The sequence below is a fragment of the Macaca nemestrina genome, chromosome 5 (genome assembly GCF_043159975.1).
Source record: "Macaca nemestrina isolate mMacNem1 chromosome 5, mMacNem.hap1, whole genome shotgun sequence".
Classification (NCBI taxonomy): domain Eukaryota; kingdom Metazoa; phylum Chordata; class Mammalia; order Primates; family Cercopithecidae; genus Macaca; species Macaca nemestrina.
In genome coordinates this window covers 78,925,533-78,948,302 of record NC_092129.1, presented here as the reverse complement: position 1 = coordinate 78,948,302, position 22,770 = coordinate 78,925,533, and the positions used below count along the sequence as shown (strand labels likewise).

At 40.0% G+C, this 22,770-nt stretch overlaps 1 protein-coding gene across 1 annotated transcript in view; it reads right to left on the bottom strand.

Annotated features, from left to right (window-relative positions):
• Window positions 1–22,770, bottom strand: part of LOC105478761 (decaprenyl diphosphate synthase subunit 2) — a 296,816-nt gene that overhangs the window by 102,717 nt on the left and 171,329 nt on the right. Inside the window, exon 3 of the mRNA XM_011736394.3 lies at window positions 15,195–15,393. Within this exon, the coding sequence (XP_011734696.1) occupies window positions 15,195–15,393 (199 nt within the window). The remainder of the gene's footprint in view (window positions 1–15,194; window positions 15,394–22,770) is intronic.

The following is a 22,770-nucleotide window of genomic DNA, read 5'->3' as shown; positions in this document are numbered from 1 at the left end:
AATACAAAAAAAAAATTAAAAAAACTACCCAGGCATCGTGGCACATGCCTTTAATCCCAGCTACCTGGGAGGTTGAGGCAGAAGAATCTCTTGAACCTGGGAGGCGGAAGTTGCAGTGAGCCGATACCGTGCCATTGCCCAGTGAGCCTGGGCAACAGAGCAAGACTCCGTCTCAAAAAATAAATAAATAAATAAATAAATAAAAATAAAGATAAAGAGAAAAAAAGTCAAGGCTAGGAATTCCATCCACAGACTTCTACTTTATGGTTCTTTCCACTTCTCTTTGTAGCTTTACAAGTCATCTCTAGGAATGTAAAATACATAAGTGCTATGTAGCTCAACATATTAAGAAAATATAAGTGATCCACAAGAGTGTAGCTAAAACTGTTGTTAGTGAACAGTTACTCTGATATTCTAGACAGGGAAACTATCCTTTAAAAACCAAAGACTTGACTTGCAATGTAGTTTTGGTGTTTCCCAGTTTCTGCCTGACTTTGCACCCTGAAAATGGCCCCAGAACAATGACAATTAAGCCACAGGGATGACCACAAACAATTTGATGAATTTTCCAGAATGCTTAAAAAGAAACTTGCTTGGCACAGCCATACTTTCCAACGAACCCACTTTAAAGTTTTCACAGTTTACAATATCGGAAATGACCTCAGGGTCAGGCATTTGTCAGTTAATGACCTGTTGGGCTAATGGCCTTCAGCTTTGCCTTGGGCACATAAGTCTTCCAGTAGGTCATTAGCTGCCAGAAAAGGGCTCTTCCCAATCACTATTGCTAAATAAATAAAATTTGCTCCTGGGCTAAGACCCTATAAACCAACTTTGGCTTAGACTAAGTAAATTTTTTGTTGTGTATTTACAACTTTAAGAATTTAAGAAAATGATGGAAATGCTAAAACCAAAATTACATTAACATGACTGAGCTATATGTGGCTATCCATGAGAAAAGTAGTCACATAGACTCTTTTGGATAAGCTTAAATTTTCTTTTGCTTATGGTATTCAAATTCAGTTGAACCTCACACCATGGTTGGCCATGAAAGACAGAAATATATTGACTATGGCAATATTATATATAATACATTTAGCAACCTTGATTTTTGTAAATCCCATTTCCTACCTTCCAGAAGTAAAATTAATTAAATCAGCCTTCCCCCTCCATTTTCATGGACATAAATTGCTAGTTCTTCAAAGCCAGAGCGAGAAAAAAAATCTATTTTCAGGGTTGAGTTATTCAGTAATCTTCTTTTCCCTTTCTAATGATCTCACCTGAGGAACTTTCTGAGTTAGGAGTTTGCTAAGTACTGGGTGGATGGACAGCTGATTCCTGCCTTTGCATCTGCAGCTGCCTGACTGAGTATCTCTTCTCTGTCTATCCTTTCTTCACTCCAGCAGGCTTGTACACTGTGTCTCTTTCTGTCCCTACCCAAATCTCATGTTGAACTGTAATCCCCAATGCAGGAGGCAGGGCCTGGTGGGAGGTGTTTGGATCATGGGGGCAGATCCCTTACGGCTTGGTGCTGTCTTCACAATAGTGAGTGAGGTCTTGGGAGATCTGGTAGTTTAAAAGTGTGTGGCACCTCCTTCCCATTGCTACTGCTTTCACCATGTGATGTCCCTGCTCCCACTCTGCCTTCTGCTATGATTATAAACTTCCTAAGGCCTTCCTAGAAGCAGAGCAGGTGCCAGCACCATGCTTCCTGTAAAGTCTGAAGAACCATGAGCCAATTAAACCTGTTCTCTTTACAAAATTACCCAGTCTCAGGTATTTCCCTCCCTCCCTCCCTCCCTCCTTGTCTTCCTCCTCCTTCTTGTTCTTCTTCTTTCTCTCTTTCTTTCTTTCTTTCTGATGGAGTTTCACTCTTTCACCCAGGCTGTAGTACAGTGGCGCAATCTCAGTTCACTGCAATCTCTGCTTTCTGGGTTCAAGCAATTCTCCTGCCTCAGCCTCTCAAGTAGCTGGGATTATAGGTGCCTGCCACCATGCCCAGCTAATTTTTTGTATTTTAGTAGAGATGGGGTTTTGGCATGTTGGCCAGGCTGGTCTCGAACTCCTGACCTCGGGTGATCAACCTGCCTGGGCCTCCCAAAGTGCTAGAATTACAGGTGTGAGCCACCGTGCCCAGACCGTCTCAGGTATTTCTTTATTGCAATGCAAGAACAGCCTAACACACTGTTCACAACTCGGTTAATTTCACCTCAGGTAATCTCTAAAGTGTATATACATCCTCTTCAACCTTCATCCTCCAGTTTTCTATTCTTTTTTTTTTTTTTTTTTTTTTTTTTTTTTTTTTTTTTTGAGACGGAGTCTCGCTCTGTCGCCCAGGCTGGAGTGCAGTGGCCAGATCTCAGCTCACTGCAAGCTCCGCCTCCCGGGTTCCCGCCATTCTCCTGCCTCAGCCTCCCGAGTAGCTGGGACCACAGGCGCCGCCACCTCGCCCGGCTAATTTTTTTTTGTGTTTTTTTTAGTAGAGACGGGGTTTCGCCGTGTTAGCCAGGATGGTCTCGATCTCCTGACCTTGTGATCCGCCCGTCTCGGCCTCCCAAAGTGCTGGGATTACAGGCTTGAGCCACCGCGCCCGGCCTCCAGTTTTCTATTCTTTCTCCTTTTACTTATTATTTCAGAAAAAATTGCCACTCACCTTCTTGACTTATACTTTCTCCTTTCAAGAAGATATAAACCAAGGATCTTCAAGTCGAGAAACATCAGAGGAAAGCATGATTTCTCTCGTGCTAAGAAAAAGGAAAACTGTGAGCCAGGCGAGATGGCTCACACCTGTAATCCCAGCATTTGGGGAGGCCAAGGCAGGCGGATCACGAGGTCAGGAGATCAAGACCATCCTGTAACACAGTGAAACCCAACCTCTGTTAAAAATACAAAAATTAACTGGGCATGGTGGCACATACCCATAGTCCTAGCTACTCGAGAGGCTGAGATAGGAGAATCGCTTGAACCCGGGAGGCAGAGGTTGTAATGAGCCAGGATTGTGCCACTGCAACTCCAGCCTGGGTGACAGAATGAGACTCTGTCTCACAAAAAAAAAAAAAAAAAAAAAAAAAAGAAACTTGGCTGGGCACAGTGGCTTAACGCCTGTAATTTGAACACTTGGGGAGGCCAAGATGGGAGGATCATTTGAGCCCAGGAGTTCAGCACCAGCCTGGGCAAGATAGTCCAGCCTGGGCAAGATAGTGAGACCTTGTCTCTATTACAAAAAATAAATAAATAAAAATAATTAAAAAAAATTTAAAAAGGAATATTAGAAATTAAATATGCATTAAAAAATCAGTATCTACCCTCATCCTCTTATTAAACCTAATTTCCCTTTATATGTCAACATTTAAAAATGATTTAACAAATATTTCTTGTTCAGTTTGTTTTCCTATTTTGTTTATTTGCTGGTATTAGAGAACACAGATTTTTTTTTTTCTTTTTAAAAAGGGTGTCCTTGGCCGGGCGCGGTGGTTTATGCCTGTAATCTCAGCACTTTGGGAGGCCGAGGTGGGTGAATCACGTGAGGTGTGGAGTTAAAGACCAGCCTGGCCAACAAGGCGAAAACCCGTCTCTACTAAAAATATAAAAATTAGCTGGGCGTGGTGGCAGGCACCTGTAATCCCAGCTACTCGGGAGGCTGAGACAGAAGAATTGCTTGACCCCAGGGGGCAGAAGTTGCAGTGAGCCGAGACTGAACCACTGCACTCCAGCCTGGGTGACAGAGCAAGATTGAAAAAAAAAAAAAGGTGTCTTTGAATGCCAGGCATATTGAAGAAACATGTAAGCTGCTCTTGCTCCTTTTCCTTGTTGTCAGGTTTCTGCTTTGATACCCAGAGAAATGTCAATTTCACCTGATGGCATTTAACCTTCCTATGCCAAAAAGCTACTACGTTCCATTGTCTTGTGGCTTCAAAATGGGCAAAGTTCCAGGTTTTAATATTATTTAAAATTCATCTTATTTCTAGTATAATTTGCACACACTAATCATTTATTACTTTCACTTTAAAGACCAAGGAAGCATGATCAGAAAATGGATACTGTCTCTGTTTAACATGTGACTATAATAGCAAATAAGAAAAAAAAGGACAGAAGCTAATTTTGGGATTCTTAAATAATTTTATGATGCCATTTTGACTTTTCTATTTAATTGATACGGAGACAGTCTCTTTTGCTGTTATACTGTATGACACCCCACTTGCCACCTTCTGCATCACTTTACCCTAGTCATGCAAATCTACACTTGAGTGGGTTACATGTATAAAAAATACATACACTTGAATGTCAAACTAAAGAGCCTAAAAGATATTAAATAATTTCCACAAGTAAAATAGTGTAAGCAAAACCATGAACACTATCATAATAATGCCTATTTTAAATGCATAAGACAGGGAAAAACTTAATACATGTTTTTAGGTTTCAACTTAACATGAATTTGGAAGTAAAATTAATACAACAGATAAGACAAACACAAATAGACAATAGTGTCTTTATTAAACTATATAGATGGTGTAAAAGGAGATTTATATGCATAAATTGAGCATATTTGTACAAACAAAACACTTCATTGTAAATAACATATTTATGCCTTCAGGAAAACAAAGTTAACATAAGGAAATACATCAGCTATGTAAAGAGTACATCTGTGCCACTGGTTATCCAGAAGTATAAATCACTAATGCTTAATAGAACAACCTCCAGAAATGACATCATGACAATGCTCTTGGGTGTTTAGACAAGATACAGGCTGACTCACAGTCTCCAATCTGATATATAGCAATAGGTCCATTAAATTAAAATGACTGCAAAGAAAAAAAATAACGTGATAAATTCCATTCTTTAAATACTAGGCTTATCATTATATATGTAAAGTAAAAGACTATTTTCAAAAACAAGATGACAGGTAGTAATCCACACAGTCTTATTTGCACTGTGGCTTAATCCTAAATACAAACCCAGTCTAAATAAATACAAAGACCAGAGGAAGCCTGTTAATGGCCAGCTAGATTTCGAAATTATAGTACTTCTCCATTTCATGATTTCCCTTCCAATTAGTCAGCATGTCTCACTGATAGCTTGCTGCTCAAACACTAGAATTTTAGATTCTGGCATGACCACATCACTACAGCATCCAGTGATGTTCTACATGGACACAATATAGAGCAACTTATCCCAATGGAATCAGGAAATGTATGATTTAAAAAGAGGCATTCTGAGGCCTTTTAGTCCAGGTCTTTATACAGTGAAGTACTAAAATAAAAAGTTGCCCTTATGTTCCATAATTGAAAACGAATGAAAACCCAAGCATTAATTTTTAAATTCACTCTTGAATTAAAAATCTTGTTAATCTGCATTTATGTGACTACAGCTATAATGGTAAGAAGGCAATTACCAGAGGATTAATAAGCCAATTTCTATACTTGGAGATATTTAAAAATCTAAGTATTACCTACGGCAGTTACTTTGAAGACCCCTAATATCTTCAGGGAAAAGCCAAAGGGAAAATAATTGACTCTGCTAATTTTACCCTTGGCAATTATAAAACAGCTCTGAATTTCATTTGACTGCAGAACCCTTCATCTAATGGCTGCCCCATGAGAAGTACAGAGATAAACACATCATATAGAAATTCAGACAAGAATCGAGTAGCACAAGACAATGACAAATTGGTAGAATGAATAAGTCATAAAAAATTAAAGTTGCTACAAATATGCCAACTTTAATTACCAAGTTAAATATACATCCTCAAAGAAAAAGCAGGCTGTCACTGTGAAAAAACAGTGACATATTATAAACAGAAATTCTGTATTAAGTTTTGCCTGTTTTCTCTTGCTGTGGTATCTATTTATGTTGCTATTGTTGACAAATTTTCTTTCTTATAAAAGAAAACTAAAACATCATTAAATAGAATCTAACTTTACCAAGACATTAACCATATGTAGAGATAAGAAAACTTGGCCGGACATGGTGGCTCACGCCTGTAATCCTAGCACCTTGGGAGGCTGAGGTGGGTGGATCACCCGAGGTTAGGAGTTCAAGACCAGCCTGCCCAACATGGCAAAACCCCATCTACTAAAAATACAAAAAATTAGCCGGGTATGGTGGTGGGCGCCTGTAATCCCAGCTACTTGGGAGGCTGAGGCAGGAGAATCACTTGAACCCAAGAGGCAGAGGTTGCAGTGAGCCGAGATCACGCCACTGCACTCCAGCCTGGGTGACAAGAGCAAAACTCTGTCTCAAAAAAAAAAAGTTTTTTTTTTTTTGAGACGGAGTCTCGCTCTGTCGCCCAGGCTGGAGTGCAGTGACCAGATCTCAGCTCACTGCAAGCTCCGCCTCCCGGGTTCACGCCATTCTCCTGCCTCAGCCTCCCGAGTAGCTGGGACTACAGGCGCCCGCCACCTTGCCCAGCTAAGTTTTTGTATTTTTTAGTAGAGACGGGGTTTCACTGTGTTACCCAGGATGGTCTCGATCTCCTGACCTCGTGATCCGCCCGTCTCGGCCTCCCAAAGTGCTGGGATTACAGGCTTGAGCCACCGCGCCCGGCCAAAAAAAAAGTTTTAATACAATACTACTCCAAAGAAATATTTATTGCCACCTCCTCCTTCCAAAAAACCCATAGTTACTATAACACTTAATCAACTTAAGCTTCTGGGAGCTCATTTGATAAAATAAGTCCTCTTTTGAGATATAACTTCCCTTTCCTTAAATTATTCTGATGAAAATATTGCCAAGTATTTAAATGAAAGAAACTGGCTCTGAATATGGGAGATTTGCTTTATCAAAGGGAATTCCTGACTTTCAAGAACTTTAGTAATTCACAGTTTCCTCAGTTTAAAATACTGTGCACCTGATTTGAAAATCATCTATTATGATTAAAAGAGAGATACTAAAAGCCTTGATTTGAAGATCAATTACAGAGCCTGGGCATGGTTCTTAAGGTCTTTCACAAAAAGTGAACCCCTAAGGCTTTTTTTTTTTTTTTTTTTTTTTGAAATTGACCTGGTAGAGCCTTCAATGACCCTTTGAAGAACAAGGTGCAAAAGATTCACATTTGAGATTAACAGGAGGGCTGCACAGAATAAAGCCTTCAATTCAACATACAACTATCAAATTCAGAAAAAAACATACCATAGCCTAAAAAGGAAAAAATTCCTCACCAGAGAAAGGTTGATAAAATGCAAATTTAAAGGTGTAAACCTGTGCAGAGACCATGAAGGCATGGGGCTCACTGAAGGGGAAGGAAATGCCAGATCATTCTTATTTCAAGAAGCTTCAGGCTGAATAGTTGCTTGGATATGCTAAGTTTTTCTTTTTCTTTTTGTAAATCAAGTAGTGCTACTGAAATCCAGTGCCTAATGGAGCAGATGGTGGAGGTCTTAGACTCTGGAACATTTATAGTGATGCTTCTGAATGCAAAACACCAAGAGTGGATTTCACAGGCTGTGAATCTGATTTGATTTTGATGAGAGTAAAGCTTCCATTTTCACTGTACTTGAACCATACTGAAAAAAAGCATGTGTGACTGACACAAGCTAGCTAAGAAAAAGGAACATGTTAAATACCAGTCCCATAAAGGGAAGCAGTTTAAACAAGTGATTATTTGTTTGTATCATTTAACATGATTATGTTACCACCATTTTAACCTTATGTAAGATTTCATCAAAATAGTTCAAAGTTAAAACGAATGATTGCAGAAAACAAATAGAAATTTGTCTAAAGGCAATGAGTCTTGGTTTTCTAAGATGGGGACTATACCGAGGCAAATTACCAAAATGTGGACCTAGGTACTATCAAGCAATAGGTTCAGAATATCTCCTCCCCTCAGCTTTGTAGGTCTAACCCATGAACGGCCAGCCTGTGAAGTTAGAGCTGGTCATGTGCAGCTCAAGGTGTCCAGACACTATGTCTGACCTGCACTTTATGAGGCCTCTTTCTTCTCCAAACAAGGGCTAAGTTTTATCACAGACCACTGCAAATATGGTGAAAAGGAAAGATGGATGATACAGTCTGTGAGTCCCAGGGGCAAAGAACCACTCACCTTCCATTAACATGTGAATTCCAGTGAAGGAGAGAATTTAGTGGGACCCATGGAAGTATACTATATGCATAAAGGAGAGAGAAATTTGAGATGAAAAAAATAGAATTGGAGAGAGACATCGGATTCTCCCTCTCTCTCTCTCTCTCTCTGTTTTTTTTTTTTTTTTTTTTTTTGAGACGGGCTCTATTGCCCAGGCTAGAGAAAGAGTGGTGCATTCATAGCTCAATGCAGCCTCCACCTCCTAGGCTCAAGCAATCCTACCACCTCAGCCTGCTAAGTAGCTAGGACTAACGGCATGCACCACCATGCCTGCCTTTTTTTTTTTTCCTGTAGAGACAGGGTCTTGCTATGTTGCCCAGGCTGGTCTCCAACTCCTGGGATCCAGCTATCCTCCCACCTCCATCTCCCAAAGTACTGGGATGATAGGTGTCAGTCACCATGCCTGACCAAGATTCTCTAATAGTCTGCTTAATAGGATCAATTCATTTTTTACTTTAGCTTTTTAAAAAATATGAATATAAATTAGATATTAAAGGTACCATACTACTTTCTCCCTTAAATTCAGCAGGTCTACCTCATATGTGCTAGCCAAAAATGCAAACACATGATGAGAAGGTAGGGCAGAATGTTACTTGTCTTCTAGTATCTGTTATCTGTATCTTCCAGATTTTTGGCTGGATCCATGATGATCTACAATAAAAATTACATTTTCTAGCTTCCCTTACAGCTAGGTATGGCTATATAATTAAATTCTGGTCAACAGGATGTAAGCAGAAAAATCTCACATAACTTATGAGAAAGATCTTTAAAGTGTGAATATTATATAATTTATCATGCAAACTGGGACACAAGAGTAAAAAGAAGCGCTGAAACAACTAAAATTTTATACTTTTTGAAATATGTATTTATTAACAAACAGCTGATTTTATTAGATTGGTGGACTCAACTGGTTCTATTCAAAAACTATTTTCAAAAATAAAATTTCAAAAGCAATAAAGATAACATACATGTGCATACAATAAAACAATAATTTCTTTATACTGATTATCTGAATATTTAAAAATAACGAGAAGAATTATTATTGATGTATATTTACATGGTTTAATCCATTTCTTAGCCATATCTGTCTCTAATATTGTGTCATTGGCATTTTTCTGAAGAATGTGTTCATTAAAATATGGTATTTAAAAATAAACCTGCCCGCAATATTTTTCACAGTTGCAGTTTAACATAGTTAGTTTGGAATTATTGATACTTTCAATTATGGAGAAAATTCTCTTTCTATACATTCTAAGTTACCTGATAAGTTCAGAGTAAATTTGCTAAATGGAGGACAGAATTCTAATTTTAAAAATATTGAACAGTATAAATATTTCAGTCCAAATATTTTTAGAGGCACTTTCTTTTTGCTTCCATCAGAGTATCTTACTTTAACAGATTTTTTTTCTTTTTTTTTTTTTTTTTCAGATGGAGTTTCGCTCTTGTTGCCCAGGCTGGAGTGCAATGGTGCAATCTCAGCTCACTGCAACCTCCGTCTCCTCGGTTCAAGCGATTCTCCTGCCTCAGCCTCCTGAGCAGCTGGGATTACAGGCATGTGCTACCATGCCCTGCTAATTTCAGGGTTTTGCCATGTTGGTCCGGCTGGTCTCGAACTCCCGACCTCAGGTGATCTGCCCACCTCGACCTCCCAAAGTGCTGGGATTATAGGCGTGAGCCACTGTTCCCAGCCTAACAAATATTTTTATAAGACAAAACTTGTCAAATAAGTTGTCTCTATAATTCTTTTCAATGTTTTGCCAAATTTAGATGCTGCAAAATCTAGGCCTTCTCAATCTCACTTTGTGTGTGTGTGTGTGTGTGTGTGTGCGTGTGCAATTTATTCAAAGTAGGAGCACCACCAAGATTCTTCCTGCAAGGTGAGACATTTCAAATCGCAACTACAGAACTGAAAATTTTAATCTTGTATATCGTTTGAGTTCCTACTGTCTATATCATTCCTTCTTTGCTTTTGTAGGGAAAAATTCTAATGGAAGCTTTGTTTTGTTTTCATTAATTGTAATTCCCTAAAAGTCTCATGTAGTGTTGTGTTTATTGAATACTTGATTTAAGAGTCTCAACTGATGTTGAACAAAACGCTGCCAAATATTTTTTTTTTTTTTAATTTTTTTTTTGAGACAGAGTTTCACCCCGTCACCCAGGCTGGAGGTACAGTGGTGTGATCTTGGCTCACTGAAACCTCCAACTTATGGGTTCAAGTGATTCTCGTGCCTCAGACTCCTGAGTAGCTGGAATTACAGGCATGCACCACCACACCTGGCTAATTTTTGTATTTTCAGTAGAAACAGGGTTTCACTGTGTTGGCCAGGCTGGTCTCAAACTCCTGACCTCAAGGGATCTGCCTGCCTTGGCCTCCCAAAGTGCTGGAAATACAGGCGTGAGCCACCGCACCCGAATGCCACCAAACTTTTGATGACCCATTTAGAATAAGGTTCAATACCACTGTTGGGGGCACAGACTGATTCATAAAGATTTCTAAAATCTGATCAATGACAGACAATAAAGAGAAAAGGCGGCTGGGCACGGTGGCTCACGCCTGTAATCCCTGCACTTTGGGAGGCCGAGATGGGCGGATCATGAGGTCAGGAGATCGAGACCATCCTGGCTAACATGGTGAAACCCCATCTCTACTAAAAAAAAAATTAAAAAAACTAGCCGGGTGAGGTGGCGGGCGCCTGTAGTCCCAGCTACTCGGGAGGCTGAGGCAGGAGAACGGCGTAAACCCGGGAGGCGGAGCTTGCAGTGACCTGAGATCCGGCCACTGAGCTCCAGCTGGGCGACAGAGCGAGACTCCGTCTCAAAAAAAAAAAAAAAAAAAAAGAGAGAGAGAGAAAAGGCACATACTGCTCTGTTGAAGTGTTTTTGTTTTTTTTTGTTTTTTTTGAGACAGAGTTTCGCTCTTGTTGCCCAGGCTAGAGTGCAATGGCGCCATCTCGGCTCACTGCTACCTCCACCACCCGGGTTCAAGTGATTCTCGTGCCTCATCCTCCCAAGTAGCTGGGATTACACGCATGTGCCACCATGCTCGGCTAATGTTTTTTGCATTTTCAGTAGAGACGGGATTTCACCATCTTGGTCAGACTGGTCTCGAACTCCTGATCTCAGGTGATCCACCCACTTCAGCCTCCCAAAGTGCTGGGATTACAGGCATGAGCCACCGTGCCCGGCCTGAAGCGTATTTTTTATCTGACATCAGCTACAACTCCCAGATCTTACAGTGCAGTGACTGTGACTATTCAGATATTTATAAATTTTGATGTAACAATAGCTTCTACTAAAATAGAAGACTTTTGGTGCTCGTTTAGATGTAATAATCAATTGTGTGCCACAACCAATGCCAACTACTCCACGGGTGGCTTAATGTAGTAAAAAAACATTGTTTTTACCACAACACTGTGCTTCACCAAAATTTGCACTTCTATTGTTACTATAAACTAATAATTTTATTTTCTACATTGAACTTTTATTTATTTATTTTTTGAGACGGAGTCTCACTCTGTTGCCGAGGCTGGAGTGCAGTGGCACAATCTCGGCTCACTGCAAACTCTGCCTCCCGGGTTCACGCCATTCTCCTGCTTCAGCCTCCCAAGTAGCTGGGACTACAGGTGCCCGCCACCACGCCCAGCTAAGTTTTTGTATTTTTAATAGAGACGGGGTTTCACCGTGTTAGCCAGGATGGTCTAGAGCTTGTGATCTTGTGATCCGCCTGCGTTGGCCTCCCAAAGTGCAGGGATTACAGGCTTGAGCCACCGCGCCCGGTCTTTCTATATTGAACTTTTAAACTGAATTTCCAATCTCACTCATAAAGGCTTTATGTTTAACAGAATATACTTCCAAAAGCTTTACCTTAATCCCATGAATGAATGGAAAGAAAAAATTGAAACCATTTGTAGAACTAACTTAAATTATATACTTATTTGAAATACCTGATGACACTGAACTAAAACTGGAATTAGTTAACTGCTTTCATAGTTCTTCTGACAATGAATCAAAAGAACTATTGCTTCCCTTTTCCTATATACACATAAACACTTGTAGTCGATAATTAGTGAAATCACTTAGAATAGTCATTTCTCTAAATACAAGTTGTGTTGCAGAGTGGTATGGATATATACCTTCTGCAGCTGCATAAAGTAAATCCTGATACTTCTTTGACAGACTTTACTCTTCTTGTTTTCATGTGGTCAGTGATACCACTATGGCCTCCACAGTGGTTAGTAAATGTCAACAAACATTTTTTTCAAGTTATTAATATACATTCCTTATTAACTTTCTTAAGAAAAAAAATCAATACTTAAAAAATGAAACACATACTTTTAGTTTTTTCAGTTTACTGCTGCCAAAAAGATTTACTGCAAAAACTAAGTGTTGCCAAGCAATAAAATAGTTATAGATTTACACTGTACAAGCAAGTGTGCTCAGTCTACGCTATACTTGCTCCCTAGCAGTGCTGATCAGCCTTGATTTCCCATATATATTTTACAGACACCCAAACCTATAATTTACTGTTTCCCACTGAACTTATCAACTGGTACCTGGTGGCTTTGTGACTCTTGCAGGTCATGCATGGGCTACAGTACAATTGGGTGACACACTACACAGCCAGCTGGGGCAGCAGCATCAAAACTTTTCCCACCACCTGATACAGGAAACAGTTAGCTGCCCCTAGACATTTGTGTCTGAGTGTACTTTACTGTATTAGCAATTGCCCTGCATTCTGTCCTTGACTGGGAAGTATTAGTTCTGCCTGAAAGGGTTGGGAAAAGAGATGTTATTTCTGGTATCTTTCAGATTTCCTAACAACTTAAAATGAAGCTGGGCACAGTGGCTCATGCCTGTAATCCCAGCACTTTGGGAGGCCAACACAGGAGGATTTCTTGAGCCCAGGAGTTCAAGACCAGCCTGGGCAACATGGTGAAAGGCAAAAGCCCGTCTCTGAAAAAAAATATACAAAAAATTAGCCGGGTGTGGTTGTATGCACCTGTGGTCCCAGCTACTTGGGACACTGAGGTAGGAGGATCGCTTTAATCAGGGAGGGTGAGGCTACAGTGATTGCACCACTGCACTCCAGCCTAGGTAACAGAGTAAGACCCTGTTTCAAAAAAGAAAAAAAAGGAAAAAAGGACAACTGATAATGAGAACTCTCTCCACTGTGTAAGGGTCTCACAATACTATTATATTACACTACACAAAAACAAAAACAGAGGCTGGAAGTACTAAGTGGGGAATCTACCAAACTCATCCCAACTTATTCTAATATAATTATTAGTAATAATTCTCTGTTAAAAATGAAAAATCCAGGACAAATGCTAAATCAGATGAGATCCCAGGATAGCTGGCTTACACTGGGACTCTGCTTTAGCAAACTAGGATGTACACTGATCCAACCTTCAAGGGAAGGAGACCTGCCCTTTTATGTCCTTCCTCCTTCTATTGACTGGAGGGAGGCCATAATGGCAACTGCCTCAGGCCATGATGTGGTAAGATAAGGATGGCAGAACCGTAAGATAGAAGGAGCCTGGATCCCTGACTTTGCAGAATCACTACACCAACTTTTGACTGCCTACTCCTAGGTGATTTTACATGAGAAAAAAAAATAAATTCCTATCTTATAGGGCACTGTTACCTTATAATCAAACCTAATCCTAACTGATATAACAAGAAATACCTCTATAACCCTTCCATAAAGCAGGTTGGCAATATGTATCAAGAATACTAAAAATGTGGCCAGGTGTGGTGGCCTTAATCCTTGTAGTGGCTGGGATTAATCTCATACTGTAATTGCAGCACTTTGGGAGGTTGAGGTGGGAGGATCGTTTGAGGCCAGGAGTTCAAGACAAGCCTGGAAAACACAGTGAGACTCTGTCTCCACAAAAAGTTTTTAAAAATTAGCCAGGCATGGTGGTGCCTGTAGCTACTCAGGAGGCTAAGGTAAGAGATGGCTTGAGCCCAGGAGTTTGAGGCTGAAGTAAGCTATGATTATGCTACTGCACTTTATTTTTTTATTTTTATTTTTATTTTTTTTGAGACAGAGTCTCACTCTGTCGCCCAGGCTGGAGTGTGGTGGCGCGATCTCAGCTCACTGCAACCTCCCAGGGTGGAGTGCAGTGGCTCAATCTCGGCTCACTGCAACCTCTACCTCCTGGGTTCAAGAGGTTCTCCTGCTTCAGCCTCCCGAGTAGCTGGGATTACAGGCATGCGCCACCATGCCCAGCTCATTTTTTATTTTTTGTAGAGACGGGGTTTCACCATGTTGGCAGGCTGGTCTCGAACTCCCGACCTCAGGTGATCCACCCTCCCTGGCCTCCCAAAGTGCTGGGATTACGGGAGTGAGCCACCGCACCCGGCCTTTAGCCTGGGTGATAGAGTGAGACCATGTCTCTATAACAAAAGGAAAAAAAAAAAAACAAAAACACTAAAAATGTTTAACCCTTTGAACCACTTCTAGGTCTTTATCTTAAAGAAATAATCTGGAATAAGGAAAATTGATATGCAAAGATCTTTACTGAAGATCTACTTATGATAGTAAAAATAAGAAGCAACCTCAATGTCCAACAATGAGGAATTTGTTAAATAAGAGGTATTATATCTAAGTGATTGGATATTATAAAAAAAGTTATAACCATGGGAACATGCTCACATCATAATATTAAGTAAGAAAAAATAGGCAGGATTAAAAAAACCTTATACATAGCAAGTTCTCATATATATTACAAAAAAAATTACATATATAAAGGCATTAATGAACAACAAAAAAAGACTACAAGGAAATACATGAAGATATAAACCAGCAGTGATTATCTCTGGATAGTGGGATTATAGGTAATATTTACTTATATTTTCTTTGAAGATTTAACCCTATTCTATAATTAATAATTTCATCCATAATCAGAAAAAAAAATTACTTTCAAAACTCGTTCCTAGCATTTATGCTTTGCCTGGTACTAACACTGCCATCATCATGTTCATCACAGTTTTACTGTTTACTGAGCATGCACATGAGGGGAGTTGGGGCAGGAGGACACACAGACCTGCGGCTCCAGCAGCCAACTAATTGCTGCCTGAAGCCATTCAGGTACAACCAAACCCTGCCCATTTTTACCTTGGTGTTCTGTAGCAGAGCAAGTCCATTGCAGGCATTTGCTAGAAGAAAGTCTCCACTCAGGATAGCAATTTTATTTCCAAATTGCATGTCTTTCAGTGGACCATCAGATGATTGCAACTCATTTAAATTTACTATCCCACGATGTACAAGGAGAGCAGTATGAATAAGCTCTGTGATCTCTGCCAAACTTCTTTGACTAAAACATAAAGGTAAGATTTGTTAGAATATCAAGAATACCGTTTTATCACTAATGTCTGATTTCAGTTTTCAACAATAAAATATTCCATAGGTTGCCACCCACTTTTTTTTTGGGGGGGGGGGTATTATATCTTTCTAATGAAGCTTTAAATAGAGGCCTCTCTACTGAGCAGTTTGGGATCTGTAAGAAGATCTTGACACCTTCCTTCTCTGTAATACTCCTCACTCTTCCCCACAAGTCACTAGGATATCCCAGATAGAAGTTGGCCAGTGGAGGGCCACCCTCCACAGCTCCATTTAGACATTGTGCTCTCGGTATACTTTCCTCATGCTCATAACTTCAAGATTTCTGAGACTCCTTAGTAGTGTCTAATGGAATTCCAATTTAAGTGAGAATATAATCCGTGCCAGATACTAGTCTAAGGGCATTATGTACATTCTCTATCACTCTCTTTTTTTTTTTGATGGGGTCTCACTCTGTCACCCAGGTTTGAGTGCAGTGGTGCAATCTCAGCTCACTGTAACTTCCACCTCCCAGGCTCAAATAATCTTCCCACTTCAGCCTCCTGAGTAGCTGGGACTACTTGGTGTGTGACACCAAGCCTGGCTAACTTTTGTATTTTTGGTAGAGACAGGGTTTTGCCATGTTGCCCAGGCTGGTCTTGAACTCCTGAGCTCAGGTGATCCACCTGCCTCGGACTCCAAAGTGTGAGGATAACAGGTGTGAGCCACTGCTCCTAGCCACATTATCTCAATCGTAAATGCAAAGCTATGGGGTTTACAGAGATAAATACAATATGGTTTCATCCTTCAAGGACTTTTTAACTTTCAGAATAAGAATGAAGACAAAAACCTACAGCAGCAAATAATATAGAGAAGGCCCCTGAGGAGCTTATAGTATAGAACTGTATTACACGGCAATTTCAGCAGATGTTTGTTCCTTTTTATATTTTTCTGTAGTTTGTATATTTTGTACCAAGACAAAAGTATTACTTTTATATTCAGAAAAAAAATCAACAGGTAATTACTAAAAATTTAAACATTATCACAACTTCATGATAGGTATTATTAACCTCTTTTAATAGGTGAAAAAATTGTGCACACAAGTAAAATGACTTTCCCAAGAGTACACAGTAATGTAGATCTGAAAATCTGTTGGTATCTGCTACAAATGGCCCCATGTGAGTCACGTCTTTTGGTTTCCAAGGTCCTGCATGATCCCCTTCCACGCCTGGCAATGTGACTTGCTTTGGCCAATAGGACATCAACAAACAGTACACATGGAAGCCTGATAAGTGCCTATGCAACTGATAAGCTTTTCGCAGTCACAGGAGTTGCATGCAGTCACAGGAGTTGCATGACCCCAAGAAGAAGAACCCTCAGGTCAATCCACAAAATGGTAGTGTGTTTCAAGTCACTAAATTGTATGGGTGATTTGCTATGTAGCAACAGATATCTGATACAGAAATGATATATCTAGAAGTGGAGTGTTTGCTTTGAGTCAGAAAAATGAGACTGGGAGGCAAAGGCTGAAGGAATGGCAAACTCTTAGTGGAAGCTGGAAAGCTACTCAGCTACAAGTATAAACTATATCTTACTAGAAAGGGAAAATAGGCCAGGTGCAGTGGCTCATGCCTATAATCCCAGCACTTTGGGAGGTCCAGGTGGTAGGACTGCTTGAGGCCAGGAGTTCAACATCAGTCCAGGCAACATAGTGAGACCCCATCTCTACAAAAAATTTAAAAATAAAAATTAGCTGGGTGAGGGAGTGCACACCTGTAGTCCCAGTTACTTGGGAGGCTGAGGTGGGACAATCACCTGAGCTCAGGAGTTCAAAGTTACAGTGAACTGACTGCACTATTGCACTCTAGCCTAGGCACAGAGTGAGACTCTATTTCAAAAAAAAAAAAAAAAAAAAAGGAAAGAAAAGAAAAGGAAGCTCAGAAGGCAGAACCACGAACAATGGAGAAGAGTGAATTCGAGAACCATTTCCAGGGAAAAGAACTGAGCCCTAATCAAGAAACATTCCTTGCTCCAAGATAGAGTAGGTGGCCCAGATATGTGCCCAGCTGGATTTCAGAATTGCTAAAGCTTAGTGACTGCTACGTACCTCCCATTTCTCTCTCTTTTTAATGAAACTGACAACTGTGGTTATCTTCTTTCTGATTCACTATTGTATGTTGGAATAGATGGTGGTGTGTGGGTGGGGGGAGGGTAGATAATTTGTTTCTTTATTTCCTAGGTCCCTGATTGAAGAGGGGCTGCACCCATGGAACCACATCCATATGGAGACCTAACAGAAATCATGAGATCAGGGACTCTGAGCTTGATGTCATAAAATGGATGAGACTGGGGTCTTGGGAGGTGGTATGTTTTGCATATGGAAGGAATGTGAAACATTGGGCCTGAGGGCAAACTGTGGCAGAGTGTTACACCAAGTTACACTTATCAGTCACATCCTCTAATATCCAAGCAATGTATAATCTCCTTGATTGATGCTGAGTTTGACCATGTGACTTGTTTGGTCAATGGGACATCAGCAAAAGAGGGACAAACAGGCTTGATAAGTGTTTTTGCATTGGGGTTTACCCTCTTGGAATGCTAACCTGAGACTACAAGTTAAGAAACCTAATCTAGCCTCTTTGAGAATGAAAGACAACATGGAGAAAGGCCCATGTTGTCAAGCCCAGCCCCCTGCACATTTACCGGGTAAACACAGCCACATAAATAAATACAGGAGAAACCAGCAAAGGAACAGTCCAGCCAAACAACAGAATTATGAGAAATAAGTTGGTTATTGTTTTAAGCCACCAAAGTTTGGAGTAGTTTCTTACACAATAGACAACTAACAGAGACTCCAAACCCCAATCTTTTTCTACTAGATTAGGCTGCCTCCCACATGTGCCCATTGAAAGATTCTATCTTTCCTTTTTTTCTGTAGACCTCATCTGTGTCATAAAAGCTTTAAAAAAGTTTCCTTGAAGAAGCTAAATTTGAGAGGGGCCTGGAAAGGCAAGTAAGATTTCCATAGCTGGAGAAAAAGGGCAAAACAAGAGTAGGGCTTGAGAACTCCAGAATAAGAAAGACCATGAATCATGACATAGAGAAGGCCAGAGCAGAAAATGTGACCAAAGGTTGAAGAGATCAGTTTGGCTACAGTAAAGGGACTGTGTGGAAAAGTGAGAGATAGGAATTTTGGAGCTTGGTTATAGCAGGTGAAATGGTCTATATTTTATTACACAAGCAATGTTTTGAGATGAAAGGATGATACATATTTTTTAATAACTTAGGAAGAAGATTGCAAAAGTGATACATAGAAAAACCTTAAATAAGTATCTAGGGAAAGTAGGGATATGGGGTGGGGGAGCTATTACAAAGGTCCAAGGAAGATGCAACAAAAGGCCTTGACCTAGGACAACTGCCTTAGACATGGAAAGAAATAAACATAAAATAATCAGGCCAGGTAATCAGGCTCATGCCTGTAATCCCTGCACTTTGGGAGGCCAAGCTGGGTGCATCACCTGAGGTAAGGAGTTCGAAACCAGCCTGGCCAACATGATGAAACCCTGTCTCTACTAAAAATAGAAAAATTAGCCAGGCATGGTGGCAGGTGCCTGACTAATTTTTGGGAGCTACTTGGGAGGCTGAGGCAGGAGAATCGCTTGAACCCAGAAGGTGGAGGTTGCAGCGTGCTGAGATTGTGCCGCTGTACTCTAGCCTGGATGACAGAGCAAGACTGAATCTCAAAATAAATAAATAAATAAAATAAATAAATAAATATAAAATCATCAAATAATATATGAGAGTCTTCTCTCAAAAAAAACCAGACTGGGCCGGGCGCGGTGGCTCAAGCCTGTAATCCCAGCACTTTGGGAGGCCGAGGCGGGCGGATCACGAGGTCAGGAGATCGAGACCATCCTGGCTGACACGGTGAAACCCTGTCTCTACTAAAAAATACAAAAAACTAGCCGGGCGAGGTGGCGGGCGCCTGTAATCCCAGCTACTCGGGAGGCTGAGGCAGGAGAATGGCGTGAACCCGGGAGGCGGAGCTTGCAGTGAGCTGAGATCTGGCCACTGCACTCCAGCCTGGGCGGCAGAGCGAGACTCCGTCTCAAAAAAAAAAAAAAACCAGACTGGCTTAACAGTTATAATAATCACATAAAGATACAATTAAAAGAACTAAACAACTTGGCATTATCAAATGCCAAGGAAAATCTCATGTCTAATTCATTTCCTTTGTTAAAAAAAATTAAGAGACTATGTAAAGATGACCCAGTAGACATATTGTACTTGATTACAAATTTGGGGAGTAGAGAAAGGAAATTAATCAGTGAGTCAAATAGCATCTAAGAGTAAATTCATAGTTTAGATTAAAATCTCATTATATCCCAAAGAAAATCACTAAGAATGGAGGCTTAAAAGACAGTTGAAAAGTTAACAGACGACATTTTTTAAAAATAGAACATTTAAAATTACCTTTTAAAAAGTGACTAAAAGAAAGGAATAAAATTGTATTTTATTACTACCCAGCAAATGATTTCTAGTTTCTAAAACTATTCACTGAAAAAAGTCCATATTGTCACATTTCACAAAAATCACATAATGAGATTATGAGAAAGCATAAAAGTAAAAAGGGTTAAGCATTTGGACAAGTTTTTCATGCAGTTCAGCTTATGAAAGAAAGTAATAACTAGGTAAGCAAAAAGTGGTGTTTTGGATTACTCAAAGGATGAAAATGAGTGATTTTGACATCTATAGTCATAAAACAGCATTCATTAAATAAATAGCAACTTTTAAATGCCACATGGCCAGAAACAACAAAAACAATGGTATGCAATAATAAAAGTGAAAGCCCATCATTTTTACAGTGTCTGCCATTTAAAAAAACCTTTCATTTATATGATCTACTTGTGATTCTAATTATAGAGGTCTGCAGAGGTTAAACACTTGATCAAGAACACTGAGTTTATAAAAGGCAAAGCTGGAACTCAGAGCCACCTTGTCCTACTAACAAATGACAATTTAAAATGTTTAGCTGAGCACAGTGGCTCACGCCTGTAATCCCAGCTCTTTGGGAGGCTGAGGCAGGAGCCTCAGGAGTTTGAGAGCAGCCTGGCCAACATGGTGAAACCCCGTCTCTACTAAAAATGCAAAAATTAGCTGGATATGGTGGCACATGCCTGTAATCCCAGCTACTCAGGAGGCTGAGGCAGGAGAATCGTTTGAACCGGGGAGGCAGAGGTTGCAGTGAGCCGAGATCTGCACCACTGCACTCCAGCCTGGGCAACAGAGTGAGACTCTGTCTCAAACTGAAAATAAAAATAGAATAAAATGTTTATTTACCTAAGGAATAGTAGCTGGTTGGGGAGGGGGAATAAGCCGAAGTCACAATATATGCCACAAATTTGTCCAATTTTCATTCCTAGTTTTGAAGCAACACGGAAGGGAATGTTGCTAGGAAAAAATTATATTAAGAACAGGCTTAATTCTTTTTGTTTACAGTAACTGGGGAAGGTCAAGTTGTTTGACTTCATCAGAATGAAATCAATAGTTTTAGCCTAATCAGGAATCTGGATAACAGTTCTACTTCTGCTTATTACATAAGACAATTCATGGGCAAATCCCTTAAACTCAGACCCTTGGGTCTTCTTGTCCCTGAAAGGAGGGGGACTGGAGAAACACATCCCTTCCAGTCCCCAAATAATAAGATTCAGGGATTTTTAAAAAAGAGTTACCTAAACTGGCAGTTAATAGTTAAAAAGATTTAAAAAATACCTACTTTTCTATAGGAAATAGGAGTGAAATGACTAGTCTTTAAATCTATCCTGTAATTTCACTATCTAGTCCTGTGCTCTCAGATTCTAAGATTTTATCACCAGATAAGTAACTCTGGATCATATTTTGCAAGAGTCCAATTTAGTATATGTCAGAGAAGCAGTGACAGTATGAAAAAATTTGAGAAAAGTTTCTTCTGGTGATCTTATTCCTATTTTAGCTACCCAAAGCAACCTATTAAACTTTCAATGCACTGGATTTTAAAAAAATTATCTTAAATAAAAGTCTTCATGCCAATTTATGTATATATATTTCAGTACTCTTGAATATTTCTCATGCTTTTTTTTTTTTTTTTTTTTTTTGAGATGGAGTCTCGCTCTGTCGCCCAGACTGGAGTGTAGTAACATGATCTTGGCTCACTGCAACCTCTGCCTCCCAGGTTCAAGTGATTCTCATGCATCAGCCTCCTGAGTAGCTGGGATTACAGGCGTGTGCCATGATGTCCAGCTAAGTTTTTTGTATTTTTAGTAGAGACAGGGTTTCACCATGTTGGCCAGGCTGGTCTTGAACTAATGACCTCAAGTGATCCGCCCACCTCGGCCTCCCAAAGTGCTGGGATTACAGGCCTGACCCACCATGCCGGGCCTTCATGCTAACTCTTGATTAGAAAATAGTCACAAATAAATACAACTTATGTTAAGTAATCAGAGTAAGAAAGTAATTACCATATTGAAAGATTAATCAATGTTTTTATAAGATTTTTCATCAAATCACTTTCTTTCCATTATATGTTAAAAAACTTCATCTGCTTTTGATCTGTCCACTTTCCTCCAAAGCTTCTCAAATTTTTTTAGCATCCTAAGCTTCAGAAATCAGGGTGGCAGACATTGCTGTTAATATTTGCCTATCCATTCTTTCCTGTGTTTGCGCCACTGCACTCCAGCCTGGGCAACAGAGACCCTGTCTCAAAAAACAAACAAACAAACAACCCAAATTGTTACTTATAATAACTTGAACTCTCTTCAAATGTTTTGCATTTAAGTTGATGTTAAAATAGAAGAGTTAATTGTGTTTTGCCACTAAGACAAGGGAGATAAAAGACAACGGAGCCTGCTTTCTATCATCTTTCCCTCCCTTTATTCTTTTTGAGAGGTTAAAAAAATTCAGAAAAGTACATACCCTTGACTATATTTGGAGTGGCAATGGTCCTCACTTAAAAAACTTACCTCCTCATGATCCCTTTCAGCTAGATGTGATCATGTGACACAGTCTGGCCAATTAAATTTAAGCACTAGTCTACCAGGTGGGGTTTCTGAGAAATCTACTGAGTTCCTGATATAAGGGAACAGATTCAGTTGGTGTATACCTTTGACATTTTGGGCTTACCTATGTTCCCTGTCTGGAATATGGCCCAGCTGCCTGGAGGCACAGTAGAGACTTAAGGATCCTAAGAGGGCTCCCAACCCTCTAAACCTCCTAAAGAGGGTTGGGGGCCCTCCTAAAGGTTTAACCCTCTTTAAGCATGGTAGAGCAAAAAGAACTTTGAGCCCCTACTGACTTCTTTGAGGGCTGCAACAGCTCTGATGTGTCCACCTCTAGA